Raw genomic sequence first — 19,540 nt, 5'->3', positions numbered from 1 at the left:
GGTTTCTGGAGGAACATCACATCCTACAGGCGATGTAGGTGAGGCTGCCATCAAGGGACGATGTGGCAAACGGGAACGAATCAAAGCGACTCCTCTTTGTGTATCTGCAATGGAGGCTGAGTCATTACCATTCATCACCAGCCCGGCTGGTGTGTTCATTCTGGTGACAGTTGTTTTCGGGAGAGAGGACAGCTTTTGATGCCTTTTAATTCCTGAAAATAAAAGAAAAAAGGGCTGTCAAGGTAACAGGCATCCGGAGAGGCTGACTGAAAACAGTGGGTGAGGAAATAACTTTAAGTCCCAGGGAAATGCAGCAGAAAAGGGAGCTGCCACAATAACCAGGACAGCGTGGCTTGCTCCTTCATGTTTCTGAAGGAAGCGGTAAATGGCTAAAACTTCCCATGCTCAATTTACAAATGAGCTGCCATTGCAGGGCAACACTGGAAAGTTAGCATTGCTGTTGCAGGGTGTTTTCTCTGGGTGTCGTCCTGCTAGGCTGGCTGGCTGTTTTGAGTCAGTCACATCTGTATGTGTAGCATCGCTTATCTTGCAACTTACTCAAATCAAGCCCAAAACCCCTCCTCAGCAAAGCCTCTTCTGGCCCATGATGGTCCTCAGAGATTGACTTGCTCCCTGGGGCAGTTTAGCCATTGACTTTATAGGGGGTCAAGATTTCTTCTACCCACCTCCTGCTGTTTCAAGGAAACGATACTGCAGCTGCTGCCCATTGCTGGGAGAGGCTCTTGCTGGGAAGTTTTCAGGCAAGGTACACCCTGTGACTGCCTTTGCTTCAGCACTTCTCCTTTCCCTCACCCCCGGCAATCTTCTCACGTGTTGGCCCTGCCAGGCTCTGCAAGCTCAGCAGTTTCCAGCTCTGACCCTGGAAGGCAGCACCCAGAGAGGTGCCATCCCCCTGCGTCAGCCTCCCCAGATCGATGCTTTTCCTCTGCAGCTTTCGCATCTCCATCTTTTTATTCCTCTTTTCACACCTCTCTCTTTTTTCTCACCGATCTCTGCTTCTGCTCTGTTTCCCCTCATCATCCTGTAATGATGTTTCTTTCTTTTTACCGCTGTCTTCATCTACTCACCGCCATGGCAGGAGGGCCTTGCTGTGGCAGAGGGACTCTCCTGTTGAACGCAAAAGGGTGCAGCTACCACCTAATCAGAGATGGTCCTCGCCTGAAGAAATGACTTCAAATAAGCAGGGCAGGAAAAAGGATGAGAGTGGATGGAAAAAGGATGAGTGACTTCCCCAAGCCTGTCCAGTGGGGCCAGAAACAAGTACTGCCTCTCACCTGTTGAGCCAAACTTTTGTCTTTCCTCAACAAAGACTCAAACAAGAGTGATTTTAAAGCAAAGCAAAGCACAAGAGGGGCCTCCTATGAATGGAGTTCCTCAAGGAGGCTTGCTGCTGCAGCAGAGAAATGGCCAGGCAGTCAAGCCACACTGCCCCACCAAAAACGAGCCCTAGAAGGCTCTTGGCTTGGGGTACAAGCAGGTAGGAAAACATAGCTTCCCGGCCCCGGCAAGGAAGCAGCCCCCCAGGAGAGCTCGGCCGAGATGCCCAATGTGACAGCAAGGGAGAGGCATGAGCTCTGAGGGATCCAGCACCGCTGTCTGGGGACCAGGGGGCACCTTACCCTGTGCCCAGGGGAAGCCTGTGCTTGAGCTGGGAAGGAGATTTTCACCTTCCTACAGTGACCGAAGTGATGCCACAGGATTTACTAGAGGAGCTGACAAACATGGCCCTAAGGCCTGGGCTGGGGTTAGGTCAGGTGCTCCGAATGGACATGTCCCGTCTTCTCTCTTGTCTTCTCCATCTGGACTAGTTCAAGTTGTGAATTCTCTCACTGCCTAGGAGACCAGCTGTCTCCATTTTCAGCCCTGCAGAAACCCACTCTGAAAAAAAAAAAAAAAAAGCCATAATAATTGGAGAGGAGCTCATTGTACCTGCTCGTGACTCATCTACCGGAAGCTGTAGCGAACTCCACTGCTGTGCTGGAAGTCTCACTTTCAAGGGTGTGGTGACACATCCAATTACTAGACTGAGTAATCAACAGTTGGTACAGGTTTACTGTCATTACACACTAACTTCTGGTAGCAGAGGTGTGAGGGACTACTGCTGTCAGGCCCCACATCTGTAGCTGCACACACGTGCACGTGAATATCCCTGAGTGGTCTGGTGAAGTCGGCGGGACTATGCAAGATGTAGACATTACCTGAAGCCCAAAGGTATTTTGGTGGAAGTCTAGAGTAAGTTAGTCTGTAGGCATGGTCCTCTCATAAACTGAGACACCTGGCAGGAGAGATGCAGCTTGCTTTATCAGATTCAGAAAATGCCTCCCCTGAAGGGACCAGTGTGATGCAGAATTAGTAGTGACAGGGATGCTCAAATAATATGCCTATTATTGACAGAAAGCAAGTTTTACTTTGATGTTCTTCTGTTGTTCACCTGATCATCAGGAAGGTCCTTAGGTTTGGTAACGCACCAAAGATGGTGACTCGGCAAAGCCTAACTACGAAAATCATGCCGCTGCCAGTGCATCTGCCCATGAGACAACTGGTGTCACCTATGGTTCTCCAGCTTGTCCACATGCCCATTGCTGTGGGTCACCCCAGCATGCGTGAGAACGTGCTGTCGCTGCTGCCGTGCTAAATAGAAAAATAAAATCCCGTGAACACATGGCACTGAGAGAGCCCCGGGGGAGGTTACCCTGGTCAAACTGTCCCTGGGGTGAAAGCGAGCTGCTCTGCAGACCCAGCAGGGCGAGTTGTTCCCCGGCTCTACCCCTGCCACCAGAAAGGATTCACATTGATATGCAAAACCCCCACGCCATGGGCTGACAGGGCTGCCGCTGCGCAGCGGCATTGGTGGTGGCGGCAGGGCAGGGCGCACTTTGAGCCTGCCCTGCCTGCCTCTGCTCTCAAAATCAACTTCTCTCTCAGCAGTAAGGACACCCCACCTCAAAACCCATCTCAAAGGCTGTCCGTAAAAACAAGAAGTGTTATTCATATGAATGAGGCTATTTTCGTAAGTGCAGATGCGGAAGCTGTTACCACCAAAATGTTTAGGAAACCGGTGAAAGGAAATAGTCGAGCAGTAGCGTAGGAACCAGTTCGAGCACTCGGCTCTGGCTGCTCCCTGAGCTGCATCCTCGCCACGATGCAGCACGCCCAAGAAGATCTGACTGCACCCGGAGAAGAAGATGATGCCTTTGGGGAAGGTAAAGTCGTCTTTTATTAAACTAATCCTTCTCCTACTCAGACTAGACACTGGTTTCTAGCTTGGGTGGTATTTCTTGGGTAGATCTGAAGTTTTCTGTGGGCTCCAAGGTCATAGGGTGACCAGACTTTCTTTTTCTCCTAAAAGAATGGAGAACAAAAGCACCACAGATACAATAAAAATAACTTTCACTGTGGCTCAGCAGCTTGCTTCCTCAGCAAGGAGGTTACTGCAGAAGAAGAAAGCTGAGGGAACACCAAGTGTGTTTTCTACAGTGGCTGCACTATGCAAAGTAGCACATTTGGCATTCAACACCGCAGGTGCAGCTGTCATTAAAGTAGTAGGGGCTCTTTACAGGGGCTAAAGGCGACTCGCTACTTAAATTATCTGAGCAAAATTAACCTCCTCTCTGACTACCACAACCCAGGGCACGGGGCAGTGCTATAGCTTCTTACCCCTAAAACTTTCTGCCAGAGCTTGATTCCTCACTGCTTGCGTCCTGTGCCGCTGTTTACGGGTGTACTGAGCGCTACCAGGTCAAAATAGCAGAGGGGCAGAGGAGATGACCCAGAGGAGAAAGAATAATCTGGCCCACGGTGTCTAATTTCTGCCGCTGCTCACTGCTCCCCTTTGCACTCGAGCAGGGGCCAGAGGAAGAACTTGCTCATGCAAATCTTCTCCCGGCCCCCAGCCCTCCGCAGTTTCCAAGGGAGCTGAAGGCACAAAGAGCTGCCTGGATCCGCTCCAAAGACTGTGAACCTTTAAACTCACTTTCAGCACAGCTTCAGCAAACCTCATTTAAACAAAGCTCAGCTGTGGTTGGTATGGAAAACTTAGCAGTGAATAGTGCCAAATCAAGTTATCTGAGCCCCAGTGAAAGGCATCAACACAGAAAAGAAAGCAGTTTCAATGATGTACTGTCTGTATTCAAATACATTTCTCACGTATGTATGCCGCCACTCCTCACCCTGTGTTCCAGTCTGGGCTCAGAAGGGCAATGGATTTGCAGAAAGGAGAGGGCAGAGCATTGGTAATCAGGAAAAAAATCCTGATCATCCAGGGAAGACCTGATGACACTGGGCAAATCGCCTGGCATTGAAAGTACCCTGTTGCATTTCCTGCATCCTGCTCTTACACAGGTGGATGCTGCTTCCCAGGATAACCAGCCGCATGCTCTGACTCGATATGGACATCTTCGAGTGCTCTGAAGAACCAGTGCAATTTAGGCTTCATTGCTGTTTCTGAAGCCTATATCCTTAATCAGAAACGTTGAAGGGAAGGCGAGGAATGTGTGCAGGTTATTCGACATTTATATTGCATTATCTGAAGGGAAAGATATAGTGCTTAAGAAATCCTTTCCAGCCTCTCAGCTAAGTTGTTTCTGGCAGGGCTGATCCAGCAACAGCTAGAGGAGGCTGGCTTTTCAAAGGCAGGAACATTTTAAAAACCTCTCCATGACCCTGCTTGGAGCAGAAGGTTGGACGAGTCCCTTCCCACCTGACTTATCCTACTAGCCTACGAGTTGGTGACAGCCTCTTTAATTCATCTGCATGTAACTGGGAACAAATCTACCCCAGCTGCTCTCCCGGCCAGAGGGTCTGTTGGCTCCCAAACCTGCCAGCTGGAAAGCCCAAACAACACAGGCACAGCGCTAGCCGCCTCCTTCAGCCCCCTCTCCACTCCCTTGCACGGCTTAGCAGGGAAACATTAACTTTTTGGCTGCTATTTCTGGAGCGCCATTGACCCTGGACAACCCAGTGCGCTCCCCAGGGCTGGGTGGGATCCGAGCAGGGAGGAGCGGGTGCCCGTTTCGGTCACAGGGCAGCCCCCACCCCGCTCACGCTGCAGAGCCCGAGGCGCCAGCCAAAACTTAGTGGCAGATTTTCAGGCCAGATGGAGGCATTTGTCAGGTGCCGAACTCCAGCTCCCAACTCAGCACAGACCACAGCTCTCAGGGTGTGGGCTATTTTTTTTTTTTTTTTTTTAATTTTCCACATCCGGCTTGATGTGGAAAGCAGTGATGGCAGATCTCCCGTCCACCTTTTCAACTTGTCCCAGTGCTTAGCTACTGTCACAGTTAAAGATAGCTACACCTTATTTCTTCTAGTGGTGATTTGTCTAGTTTTTGGGAGTTGGTTGCCCTCTTGTCTAGGAGACCAAAGAACTCACTATTGCTTGTACATATAAATGTCTCATACAACTATCCACAGACTGTATTCAGACTGTTCTTACCCTTTGCCAAGCAGACTGTTATCAATGACTGTTTCTTTATAAAGTGCGAGTTTTAATCTTTTAATCTATTTCATGTTTCTTCTTGGGACCATCCCCTTGGAGCTGTGGGCACCAGCATGGAGCCCACCACTCCAAAACTGTTACACCAGGTTAAAAATCCGGAAGTTACATGATCTGTTCGCTCATACTTTAAATGTATTTTTATATATCAGGATCAGTTCAAGGATCAGCTAATATATACAAGGACTACTCATATCCTTTTGGGTCCCAGCATCACATGACAGTCTCCTCTCCATCAGATTTTCTTCTATAATCCTCAAGTCTTTCAGCATCAAAATTTCTCAGGACAGGGTCAACACTATCCCATAATTATGGTTTCTCTCCTTTGCTCCCAGCTACATCCACACAAAACCTAGATGAATCAGCTCACTTTCTCAAGTAGCCTGTTCTTGGAGTGATTTACCACTTCCCCAGACACTGTGCCTTCTGCACATGCAGTCAGTCACTGTTTAAAGTTCCCTTTTAGGTCACTGACATAAAAAGAGTTAAATCCCATAGGGACGGAACCAATCTGTGCAGGTCCTTGCTAGAAACTGGCATCCCTGATGATTCCTCAGCTGGGTTACATCTGTCACTCAGACTTGTTTCAGATCCATTCAGCATGTCCCAAATTGATCTACTCTATTTCAAGTGTCTTAGTCAGGATCTCATGCAGTACCAAGTCTTATTTCGTACAAAAGTCTAAGTACGCTATCAACACAGTTATTTTCTGTAAAACTAATGAGTGTCGCTGATTGTTTTTCATCTCCTTTAATTTCTCTTATATGACTCCTACATCAGCTATTCCGTAACAAGGCCAGGACCACTGCCAGGCTGTCACATCATTAGTGACACAACATTAACTCATAGCTCTCTGGAAAACCTCTGCTGTTTCCATTTTTTTGAAAAAATCAGCAGAGACCTCCTTGAATAGCTCTTCTCACAGCTATAGTTTAAAATCTTCCTTTGGGAAAGATAAAGGGAAAAATATTTTCCCATTGACACCGACCATAAGATGGCACACGCAAACAAAAATATCTGTCACAAACTTCTGTATTTTCTGCAGCATTATTGATAATTCTGCCATTTTCATCTACTTATGCTCCAACAGCATCATTTTTCCTTATTGTACATTGAAAACCCAAGTCACAGAGCTGGGTGTGACAAGCTCTGGGTGTGATATATATATGCATACATATCTTCACAAAAAATCAGGCTGACTCTTGCAATAGATATTCAAAGCTTGGAAATGTTCATCCTCAAAGAAAATCTGTTAGCTAATTTTCTTGTTTTCTAATAACAACCTTGTGCTTACATTGTGCTATCTCCAAAGCATCAGCAGAGACTTTGCGAATGACTGTGCTTAGGTTCAGTGAAGAGCAAATCCCTCTCCTCTGCAACGCAGCCATCGTTTAACAGGGCACAGCTGTAGTATACAAAAGTTTCGAGAAGGAACTATTTTAGCCTCTTGAAAGTACAGGCAGTGATATGTTTCATTTCTTTTATGGCCTTACTGTGTTGATTCAAGGCAAGTGAATTCAGTTAGTCTCACATACAGTCACAACACCTTCTTTGGGGAAAATGCTTCTTAATTTTTAGTTTCTTTTAGTGACTCTAAGTGCCTGAGATTCTGAAATTATATTTCACTAAAAAGAAATCACTTCCACTAGCACAAGGCTTCCCCCCATCACTGTGGCCAAGCAGGCATGGGTTTTCCTTGGGTCTCTCTAAGCTGAGGACCCAGGAAGGCTCCTGAGGCTCCCAGGCCCAGGGAGGGAGGGAGATTTGGGCACGAGTCAGCTCTCTTGGTAGACCCTGGTTTCCCCCGGGAGGAGAGCTGAGTGCTCACACGGAGGCACGACACCACCACCCCAGCACAGCTTCAGACAGGGGACAGGGGACAGGGGACAGGGGCTTGGAACAGCAGGAGCCCCTCAGTCAGTGCAGACACATCCATGCACAGGGTCTGCAAGTGCTCGGCAAACACGGCAAGCGTGTGGGTCCAGGTGTTTTATTAGCAGCAATCAACATATCCAAACTGAGAATGCACAGGAGAAATATAAATTAGACTGTGATTTATTGCAGATCTTTTCATACAGCTGCTCCACGCCGACCTCTCCTCACATCCCCACGTCCTGCCTCCTCTGCGTGCCCTCTGGTTGTACCCGCAGTAACCACGACCTGCCCCTCAGGCCAGAGCCCACACAAAATCCCATCCTGGTTTCCAAAATATGGGGAAAAAATGCAAAGCTGTCTTCTTCATAGTAAGTAAGTGCATGCTCCAGTTCAGTAGACCAGAGCCCCACTTTAGATGGTGTGCTGCATGGTGTCAGAGTCCCAGGACTGACGTGCTGCTGTGGCACACAGACATGCTCCAGCGCTGCTGCCCATCAAGGCTCCCAGCAGAACAGTGACTATATCAAACTTTTAAGGTATGCTTCAAAAAATGTACCAGATGCCTTTGCATCCTTGTAAAGCCTGCCTGCCCTTTTTAAGAGAGACAAGTTTTAGCTCTGGGGTTTGGGATCAGCTTTGAGGCTTAGCTGAAACGAAAGGTAGCTGCTGTTCATGGTTATGTGCACCGCCTGGTGTATTGTAGCATCACTGATGATGTTAGAGAAAAATGAAGATAAAGACTCAGATGTTAGCTTAAAGTTGAGACACGCTCTTTATTCAGCAACAATTCAGGTTAAGCAACCCTTCTCTTCCCCTTAAGCAATACAAGACACTATGCTTTCCTCGGACGTACAGTTGAGTGACTTGTCTAAAAGTCACGTGGGGAGATTAATGTCAGAGCTTGTCCATGACCACTGGACCAGGCTTCTTCCCACGCTGTAGCTAGCCAGCCGTTCTCCCGCCACCACCAGCGCCGCTCTGGTGACAGCCAGCTCAGGTATGTCCCCTCCCCACAGAGCGCGTCGGACTGATGCAACTTTAGGCAAATTATGTCTTCTAAGGATATTCATGTGTACATATCAGCACGGTATTCCAGCAGGTGTCTACCTCAGAGATATACAGAGATACCGTTTTTCCTGTGTTTTCACCCCAAACAGAGTTTGACATGTCTACTTTTTCCAGCATATGAGTGCCTGTTATCTGAGAAGGCTGTAGTAGAGACAAGCAGCCTTGCAATGTATTAAGCATGGGGACTTCTCCTCCTTGATGGCTAGGAGACTACAGATCATTGTCCTGAGAACGTTTACAGGTCCCACCAGCCCCACCTGTCCTTTCGCCTTATTTCACATTCCCGGAGACAGAGAACACGTGTGCCATACTCACTGCAGCCCAGAGGGAGAGAAGTCCCATCACTTCATCACCAAGGCAACAGTGTCTGCTTCAACCAGATAGTTCGTAGTAAGAGATGTTTGGCCTATAAACTCCGATTGAAGCACCTTTCTCCAAGAGCATGGGCAGACCCACTTAGCATGCAGGACAAGGACAGCATGGAAAAGAGGGTGTGCTCTCAAGCAGCATTTTTGCTTGTTCCTGTTTACGCTAAATGCTTCGCTCACCTGCTTCTCGCAGCTGCTGCTTTTTGGTTGTGGTCCACAAGCAGATACAGAGTTATGCAGACGGGTGAGAGAGCTTTTTGTGGTTGGAGGAGGCAGTGCGAGACGCCCATCCCCACCCCGGGTGCCCCCACACCGACCCACCCGCGGTGCTCTGGCCCCTCGGCGCTTCCAGCTGTCCTGGGCAGCTGGAGGGCTATTTTTAACAGGGCATCATACTCCATATCTGAAGAAGAAACAACTGAGTCCATGAGGCCCAAAATTAAAAAAGAGTGAAATGAGAGACACTTTCTGCTTTGTTGTCTCCCTATTTTTTAATTATAGGTCTTTGATCTTTTTGTTGTTTCTTTCTCCGTGTCTTGAAGGCAACTTGTTTGGTTTCTATTTGTCGACAGTATTTCTAGATCACTAATAATAACAACAGTAAAAGAGGAAAAAACAGCTCAAATGTACAAGTGGCATTTAAGCAGCCCTCAGAAAAAGAGGTATGTACAAGCCACAGAGAAACCACTGATTAGGTGTGCTCTGGCCACCTTCTAAGCTTGCAAAACAAGGGTCTCACCAAAAGCTGAAGTGAAATTGCCTTCCTTTTCACCCATTTTTTCCCTCCTGTTTTAATATAGCGCCTTTCCAAAGCTCCATGAAACACAAGCTTTTTGTCGCCCAGTCCCACCATTAAAGTCACAAAATAAATGTGGCTTGGCTAGTGTGAGCTGGTGGCGTAAACAACTTCTCCCCTTTAACAATTCGAGGCACAGCTCAGTCGCCTCTGAAATGAGCTTCCGCCTGCCTGGATGCTAAAACCAAAGCCTTGTGGTCGGTATACCAAGGGTGTGACAGTCACAAAACAAGCGGGTCAGGAAGTGCAGAGTTAAAAGGCGAGGAGTGAAAACAGTCTGAGAACATGAATTGGAGAGAGAGGGAAGAGTAGTCAAGCACTTGACAATGTCACAGAGGCACTAAAAAGTTGATGGCGGGATGATTTGCCAACAGCAGGATTTCTCCTATATCTCAGCATCGCTTGGAGGGTGAGGGGTATTGTCAGGCCCCACAGAGTTTTAAGCCATGTTGCCTTGATTTGGCATCTCAGAGCAGGGAAATGGTTTGAAGAGGGGTCCCACCGCGGCTGCCACCTATGCAGTCCTTCCTCGCTGCTGAAATTCACAGCTTGACCTACAGATCTTCTGCCAAGGGGTGTGTGTGGGGAGGTGTGTGCATTTGCACACCCCAAAAAAGACTGGGTGGGGAGGGTGCAGGAAAACACTTACACTGTGAAGAGTCGCTGATATTCCTGTGTCTTTGGCAACTGGATAACAGGTGAAGCAAAACTGCTACGGAAATCCTGAGCACAATAGGCTTAATGCTGCATAACTTACGAGGGCTGACGTTGGCTTACTCTGGTTTAATTGCAAGTAGTCTGGGAATTGGAAAGTTCAGAGACCCAGAGCTTGGATATGATGCCTAGAGTTTAAATAGCCGGTAAAAAGATGGAAAGACAAAAAGTCAGGCGGCAAGAAAGGAAGCAACAGAGAGAGAGTGAGAAAATAAAGTGGGATTTTGGGGAAAGCTCCCTTGTGACCCAGCCCCTGCCTGAACAAACAGTGGGGGATAAACACATTTGGGCTGTATCCAAATTGGGGCGGTTTGAATCACCTCTATTCCAACCTTCTCGGATATTTAGAGTCCGAACTCCTCAAGTTGCTTTCTTTAAGTTCCCCTTATAGTCAATAGTAAGTGTGTACGTGTCTGTGTGAGCGTGAGAAGGATGCAGAGCAGGGGATGGAAACAAGTAGCTCCTCCAGGTGCCAATTCAGAGCATGGAAACGGAGATCCTTTCCTTAATTACCTGCTGGAAGAGATACCCTCTGCTAGCCCAGCAGCAGCAGGCACAAGTGTGTCTGGTGTCTGTAGGGCAGCATGCACATCCATAGGCGTGGTTGGTCCCCAGGGGGGGAGATGGGAGGCAGATCCACTGCAGGAGCCAGGTAGCTTCATTTTTGTGATGGTGAGTCCCAGCTAGGAAGCCCTGCAGCAACGGCTTTCCAGTAAAGTGATGGTCTACTTGTACTTTGCCTCTAAATGGGACTCAGCAGCTACACAGGTCCAGGGTTAGTATACAGCAGGACTTCTGGTTTTGCCCCACTAACTGTTGGAAAAACTGCTTACGCTTAGTGCTGCTCTATTCACTGTGGTGCGGGAGCTCAGCGCCCGGGTTGCTTGCTCCCGCAGCACCACTCACCAGACCCGTGCCAGGGCAACGTCTGGTCTTCACTATGCATGTCACGGCATCGCATGAGCCTGTCTATAATTAATAACAATCCATCCCACAGAGAAGAAGAGACACTGAAAATACCCCAGCCCCACAAATACTCAAGCCTACAATCCCCTCCCTGACCCAGGTGAAAAGACCTGGCAAGAAAATCTCAAAACTGCCCCAAAAACTCAGACAAAACCATCTGAGGCCTGTGTAGCATCGCACACGAAGGCTTGCAACACCTCCCCTTTCATCATGCCAGGCTCCTCCCGGGGCCAGCCCTGCCTTCCTGCCCACCCCACTTGCATTTTTTTGATCCTCTCTTCATGCTGTGCAATACCAGAGTAAAAAGCCGCCCCGGGCTGCCCTGAGGAGCATGCCTGTGGTTTGGGAATGGTGGCAGCTGGGCATGATCTGGGAGCTTCCCTGGAGGGGTGTCAGAGCCACCTGCAGCAGAAGAGAGAGGGACAGCCTCTCCAAGGCTCGATGGGATGGCTGAAAGCTCTGTGAATATATCATCATTACCATAGACATTAAGTTTTCAAGGACTCCCATAGAACCCTCTTGGAGACGAGCTTATAAAATCTCACATCTTTTCCCTGTGGTGAAGTTTGTGATTAAGATGCCGGTGGCTAACAAGCCTGGCCAGTGTTCAGGCTCCACGGCATAAATGGAGCTTCCTTCACATCCTTCTCACTTCGTGGTAGCTCGAGGCAGTGGCAGAGATCTGCTGCAAACATGGATGCGACCCACAAGGCACCGTGTTCTTTTTAGCAGGGTGGCTGTGACTGTGTAGTTTGCCAGCTGAGAGCTCCCTGTAAGTTTCGGAGTCCTGCTCGCTGGGTTTTCTCGCTCGAGAGGGAAAAAGCAAAAGATAGGTCAGGGCCCAGGTAACGTCACGGAGCTAAGAGAACTAGCACCGAGCAGATGAGACCTTCTTCTGTCTCAAACGTCACCAGCAGACCAGAGGTCACTGCAGTTTCTTAATGGAGATGATGTAAAGAGTGGAGAGAATACAGCCTGCTTCCCCTAGGGATTCCTTGAGTTATGGGGCGGCATCTGGACAATCTGTCTGATTCATAAATGGAATGATTTGGGGAGTTTGGGTTACATCAGGACTGATGGATCAGATCATAATGTGCAGCCTTTACACTGAAATAACAGATTTCCTTCTCTTGAACGTCTTGGAGAAAGGAGAGGTTCTATCGATGTAGCTAGATTTGAAGCTAGGTAGCATCTCTGAGATCCTCCTACAAACTCAAGCGAGGAGTACCACACTAGCAATACTCACATACATTTAACAAGTGAAGCCCATTTTTTGTAGGGAGGGATGGGAATGTTCAAAAGGGTCTATATAAAAGCAAAACAAAGCCACAGGAGGAGCAGAGCCCTCCAGCACCGCTGAGCTCAGCTCTGGAGTTGGATGGCTATAGCTTTTCTTTTCTTTTTTTTTTTTTATTTTCCCATGGCAAAACAGGCAGTTTGGGAGGTCCTGATCTGCTCTGCCTCTTCAGTCGCTCTGGGGAGCTTCCTGCCCTTTCTATTCCTGATGCCTGTTGTGAGCCAAGGAAGAGTTAGCTTAATCAGCAACACCAGCCACTGATTAGTGCCAAGCTGTTGTCATTAGTCACTTCAAAAATCACTGCACTGAAAATAGTACCCAGGGTCAGATGTTCAAAAACTGGCGTGGTTTAACTGGTGTCATTTAACCTCAGCCACAAAGCCAGGCCACACCCCTAAAGAAACATTATTTCTTTGCTTTACATTATGTATAATTTGTGATTTTTTAATTCAAATCCAGTCACAGCTCCAGTGATGTGGTACAAAAAGCTGCTCTTAACCTTTCCTAGAGGAAACGAATGCTGTGAGTGGTTAAACACCTCCAAGCGAAAGGCACGCTGGACCAACAAGAAACCTGTATCACCCCCCCAAAAGATGCATAGGGGTACTGGCCTGAGGGTTTGATTGTGAGCTGTGGACTCCCCCTCTCCTTTGGAATCTCGGTCCAAATATTTGGCAGATGTGCTTGGGGCTTATTACATTACAGAGGCAACGTGTTCATTGCGCTCCCCCGAATGGCATTTCATGTGCGCTGCACTTGTTTAATATTTGCTATATTTAAGCCGCAGAAATATGCGCTGATGAGGAAAAAAGGGCTGTGGCGGTATCTTGGAGGCAGGAAGGAAATTAAAATCATTTCTCAAAGCTGGAAGCCTCTGTGCAGAACTGTGGCCCAGGAGAAGGAAAGAGGAGCGTGGTCAGCTCGGGTCGCTGGCCACACTGAGGACTTGTCTGGGTCACCCATGTTGCTCTCCATCTGGAAATGATTCCAGGGCGACTCTGGTTTTATAGTAGCGTAACTGAGGATGGAAATTGCTTGGAGCCTTAGCCCCAGAGGACTCTTCCTGGGTTTCTAGTCTGAAACCGCCACGTTAGGAACATGCAGGAGTGCAGGTGTGCAGCACTGCAGGGTTCACACATGGCATTTGATTTTGAAACTTGTCTGGCATTATTCGCTCCTTTCCCTCCATGCCCGGCCTTTGCATCCTTCTCCTACCCCATCATTTTCCCCAGACCATGTTCTTCATCCCTGCTGCTCCTCTCCTTCTTGCAGAGGCAGAGGCTGTCTCTATGCTGCTCCTGGAGGGCACAGTAAAGCAAGCTAAAGCCCTGGGTGCTCCCGACCTGCTCTTTCAATCATGGACCCAGGATACCTTCGGTGGTTGCTAACAAGTCCCACGGCGTCTCATCCCATGTAACAACTATCCTTTGTGATCCTTGCTCCTTCCAGGCCAATTACCTGCTTCATAGCATGGGGTGAAGGAGGATGGGGCTGGCCCAGCCGTGCCTGGGACTGTTAGCCTGAGTGTGCTTGGGCATGACCAAAGAAAGGTTTTCTCTTCCCCTGTGCTTCTGAGCTTGCCCAAAATTTGCCTCTCAAGTGCAGCTGAGGCGGCAAGAGAAGTCTGGAGGTGAACATGGTCTGGGTCCACATTTTAACTGTAGTCATGATGTAGCCAGCCAGTTTCAGCAGCAGGCTTTACTGCCTGTTAACATGGGTAGAGATGGCATCAGTCCCTAAGAGACCCCCAAACACAGTGGGTAGCTCAGCTTGCGGTCCCAACAGAAGGTGAAGCTTGTGGCAGGGAGCCAGATCTGGGCACATGAGAGCCAAGAAACAGGAAAGAGCCAAGATTCAAAAGGATCCCAATGAGGAAGCTGGGATCAGATTGACTTTCTGTCTACAAAGCTGAATCCTTTCCTGGAGATGGTCTAACAGGGCCTTCTTGATCTTATACGTGTTGGTTGTACTGGGAAAGGCAGCCCTGAGCAGGTATCTCACATGCTGCAGACCCATGGGAAGCAGTGTGTCCCACTCTCTGCACTCCTCCGGGTAAGGTGGGAGAGAAGGTTTCAAGGCTGTCCAGCAGCAGGACTTCAAACCAGCCCATCACCGATAGCATGGAAGAGGTTGTCTGACAGCCATGCTCCCAAAAAGCAGACCGACAGCGCCATACCTGTCGCTTCAGATCTCTGATCGCTACCATAGCTTTGATCATCGCACTGCGTAGCTGACTTCCAGCTGTCCAGGAAAGCAAAAATAAGTTTCAAGCAGTTTTTTGTGCGCCTTAATTAGAAAACAAGGAATGCTTTTCAAAAACAAGAGGGGAAAAAAAATAAGGCTAGAGCTGCAGTACTAGACATGCCATCCACACACTTGGCGTGCACTTAAGAGCGGCTCAGCCGGCCCTGGTTGCTAAGCAGTCTGAGAAACTGGAATGTGCTGCTCCCTCCAACCCTCTCCATGAACGCCTCCCCACTGCCACCAAAAACCTGCCCAGAAGAGGCATCGGGGGATGATTTTGATAGAGGGACAGTTCTGGGGGAAAAAAATGCAATCGGTGGCTCCTTTGTCCTGCTCCCCCAAGATACATACATGTGAGGGCAGGTAGGGTGTATGTTTGCGCATACGCCTCCTGAAGATAACTCGCTCCCTTCAAATGGTGGCAGAGCCACAGATGTCAGTGGGAAGTGTTCTTGCTCTGAAGGCAGCTATCTCAGACCACCACAAATGCAGCAAGGTGGGGCAAAGAAGAGATAAAAGAAGGATTACCTATGGAAAGCATTATCTCTTGAGGTGCGTTAAAAGCTAAAGGCAACTCCCCTTTCTGTCCCTAGCCCTCTCCCTCTGCACCCATAGCTGTCACTTGGTACCCCAAGTGTGTCCTGACCACCACACCACAGGGCACAACCACTGCATTATACTTCAGTCATTCCCAAAGATCCAGCTGTGCTGGTCAGAAGTCCCAGAAGCTTGAATCTGCTCCGGAATCACCACGGAAGATCAGTGCAAGTAACTTTTACCCACAAAGTGCCCTGAGAGCTGCAGGTGGAAAGCTTTGCAAAAACAACATCAAGAGAAATGAGGAACTTGAGGGTGGAGCAGCAACACAACAGTGGGAAGTAAAAGGGGGGAAATGGTTGCACAGCGGTTAGAGGATATCAGCAGTGAAAAACAAGTGGGTCTCAAAACTCTTTTAGGAGAGCAAGAAGTGTTACAGGGTGATGATAAGTGCAAACCAGATGTACTGGGCAGGCTCAGCTGACAGAGAAGGTATAAATATGGGAACAGAGGCAACCCAAAGAGCAGCATGGGCATAGTATAGAGAATAGGAGAGTTATGGCAACACTTTAATATGTATAGCTGGAAAGAGTAGTGGTGAACTTGTGTACGGTCAGCAAGTTAAAGCTCGTGTCTTGCCCGGATTGCTGGTTGGTCAGGCTCTTGTCTTTTACCTCTCCCCTAAAAGCCTTTCCAAGTGGTGGTTCTGACGCCTGCTGTGCTCCCCAGTCTCAAATCTGATCATTTGCCTCTTTTTTTTGGACCAAATTCTCCAGGTAAGAGCATTCAGGTCTGCTACCTGTGTTCCCACAGGAGGCTTGCCTGGGTGTCATACCTGCTGGAGACGTCCCATGGGGCGTCTGTCAGCGAGCTGAAGATGCCACATGCTTCCAGTCACCCCCTTCTGAGCAAGGGAGTTACACAGAAACACAGCAAAGAGGAGTTACAACAGGAGAAGCCCATATACCAATTGTCTTCCTTCAAGGCTAGGGCAAGCCTGATCTACCTCAGACATCCAAAGCTCAAAGCCATGGTCTGCCCACCCCATCCCCTCACCTCCTTTGGCCTCTTGCTTATTTGAACATGATAACAAGAGACCTCCATGCGAATTGTTAACTGCACAGTCTCTTGAGTGTTGCCACCCACCACCAACCTTTGCTTTCAGGTGAATGGAGTCACCTAGGACCAGGTTGAGCCTTTGTGTCTGTGTAACAGACATACATTCCCGCAGTAAGCAGGGAAATTGCAGCAATATCCCACATTTTCACAGCAGTCCTCACAGAGTCCTCCCTCAGAATATATGTACGGGGGAAAGAGGGTTCCTCTCAGACCGCTCTCAGGACTACTGGGTCCTGGTCCCCCTTTCCAGATTTCTCTAGACGACATGTCTGCAACGGACCTAAAAACCAGCGGGTCCTCCTGCTCTGCTGGTTCGGGGGATTCAGCGGGCTGGAACCCATGGGGCGATGGGAAAACCGAAGTTCTTCTCATTGTATCCACCCCCCAGCCCGGTGTGTAACTGATGCATATCAGCCAGAAAATCCTGCTCAGCCCTTGCAAGAAGCCTTCCGGGTGCCTGGGAAGAGCAGAGCATTTAGGTATTCTCAGACTATAATCTCTTCTCTGATAATCCTGATTTACTCTTTGGCCTGGGAGCAAAGGCTAATAGAAAGCAAAGTGCTCCAGCAAATCCCAGCAGGTAATTTAGGAACTCTGGCTTAGTTCTCTCAAGTATAATGTGGGGTTTACCATTGCTGAGAATTAGCGTTTGTGAAGATGCACTGGAGCCGGCAGGGAGATGGAAGTGGAGCATAATCGGCAATTACTGGTTTGGAGAGGTCACTGTTTTCTACAGACAAAGCTTGAATCAGCTGTTGTCACTTAGAATTTTCACTGGGGACATTCATGCTGACCTATTTTGAACATAACAGCAGATTACACTGCAACAGAGTGAATAATTTATAGAAGTAGTAGCATGATCACAGGCACAATACAGCGGCAGCTTCGGTTCCTGCCTAATTATGGAGGGAGGCAGAGCTCTCTGGCATTTTCCAGTGAATTAGCAAAACAAGCCACACGTGGAATGACTGACCCGAGCCTTTCAAAAGCATGTGTGTCAGGATGAATACATGTCCAGAAGGACTAAGTGGGGCAAAGATTTTATCTAGAGCATCCGTAAACCTACTCGGTCTCCTAGGAGTTTCAGCAAGCTACAGCACTGGGAACAGAGAAGTGGGAAAGTGTGTCGGGTTGGGGGTGATGGAGAGGAGGAAATTAGCTTTCTGCGTTTGCTATGCAAAACTGTGTTGAGAAACCAAGAGAAACAGCTCATGCATCCCTAGCACATGTATTTGCATAGGATAGAAAATATTTCCTTGAAAGAGGAGGCTGCAAATGAATGAGGTATTTGCATCTGCAACCTTAAGTTCAAAAAATCTTCTGCAAGATAAGACCAAAAGGGCCAGAGGGAATTTTTAACATGGGTTACACATAGAGTAATTGCCAAGCACTACTGTAGGAGGCTGGAGGTTGAAGTAAGATGCTGCAATTCTTTAACAAATTAACCAGGCTTCCACAGTGAGAGCTGCCACCCCCTAAAAGGCTGAAATGGAGTCAAAAGCATATTAAGTATGCATGATGAGACATTTATAGCTTTCAGCATTGCCACAAATATTCCCTCTCCTCTTCCCCTGGCATTCCACAGCCCGAAGCGCACAGCTGCTTTTTCCAGAAAGCAACTTCTCCGCCTTGGCCTCATAGTTCACATCCTATGTGAAACACATGAAACAGGGGCGTAGCCGATTCAGTCAGAGACACAGAAAGGTCACCCTAAAAATTTTGCCTTACAGCTACAGCAGTAGCACTGTGTCGGTAGTGGCCCCTACGCTTTTTCCACTGGAGAAGTGGGTGCCTCTGGAAATGCTACCGCTGCGATTGCTGTGGAGCCCATCTGAACTCAGAAACCTTGGAAACAGCCCGCAGGCCCCAGAGGTCTGCACGCCAGTGTGAAGAGCATCCATTTCTGCTTTTACTGAATCTGGAGTTGTTTCCTCTCATTTCTACTTCTTAAGGCTACAGGGTGCTGTTTATTTTCAGCATACAATATAAATAACACATGTTCATTATTACTGCTGAAAATTACTTAAGACGATAGGTCAGCTCAGTTTGGATTTTTTCTTCAGTGAGGGTTTATTTTTTTTTTTTGATGCGCAATGCTCTGTGAAACCCCAACTCTTTTTCTTTGTTGTAATTTCCTAAACTTCTCCATATGCTATCATCCTCTGTGTGACAGGTCTGTGCGCTCCATGGACAACATATGCATTTGAAAGGGTGAGTCTACCTATCTGACCCAAATGGGGAAAGACACAGGCATATAGGGAGAGTATCAGTATTGCCTTCTCAAGCCACCTTCCAAATTGTGTCTATTTACCAACCCCACGGACTTGCCAGGGATTCCCTCTGCTCCCCTCTCTTCCCTCCCGCCCCCTCCCCAAAAAAAGAAGCACTTTCAGGTGTTTAAGAGGCAGAAGGAAGAGCTTGTTGAAGGACTCTGCAAAAATGTTGGAAGAGAAACAACAAATCATACCGAAAATATGACACGGGTGTTTGGTACTTCTGTTGGGTGACGGCTGATGTAAAGTCCAGTATGAAAAAAAGCTGCAGAAGAGAAATGGAGAAGTCTTAAGGGCAGCAATAAATATGTGTAGAATCCTGACCTCTATGGAGAGATGTATTTATAGTAAATAGGACTATACATTTTGGAAGGAAGACTGAATTTGAAGAAAATATCCCACAATCTCTGGGAAAATACAGGTTCCAGCCTTTTTTTCTTTCTTCGGGTAATACAGTGAAGATGCTCAGAGGAAAAAATGTAACCTCCATTCATTGCAATGTTCTTTCATTCCTGTTCACCTTTAGCTGCTGCCTTCAGCCCTCCCAATATCCAAATTTAGAGCCTGCTTTCGCACACACTACTGAAGGAAACGGAGCCTACAGGGAGTAGTAGCCCACCGGCCACGGGGGAAAAGGGGGAGCGGCAGCAGCCCGTTCCCGGCACCATTCCCCGGGGACGGACTAGGGGTATTTTTGCGGATGTCCCATCCTTTGGCCAAACCGCCCCAGAGCCAACAAGCGCCGAATGAAAAAAGGGAAGAGCCCCG

At 48.2% G+C, this 19,540-nt stretch overlaps 1 protein-coding gene across 1 annotated transcript in view; it reads left to right on the top strand.

Annotated features, from left to right (window-relative positions):
• The first annotated feature begins 3,163 nt into the window (after positions 1–3,163).
• The window catches only part of FAM65B (family with sequence similarity 65, member B), a 70,276-nt gene continuing 53,899 nt past the window's right edge, over positions 3,164–19,540 (top strand). The window contains exon 1 of the mRNA XM_009885879.1: positions 3,164–3,224. Coding sequence (XP_009884181.1) covers positions 3,164–3,224 — 61 coding nt within the window. The remainder of the gene's footprint in view (positions 3,225–19,540) is intronic.

The sequence above is a fragment of the Charadrius vociferus genome, unplaced genomic scaffold (assembly GCF_000708025.1).
Source record: "Charadrius vociferus isolate BGI_N301 unplaced genomic scaffold, ASM70802v2 scaffold195, whole genome shotgun sequence".
Lineage (NCBI taxonomy): Eukaryota > Metazoa > Chordata > Aves > Charadriiformes > Charadriidae > Charadrius > Charadrius vociferus.
This window is presented reverse-complemented; position numbering and strand designations above follow the sequence as displayed.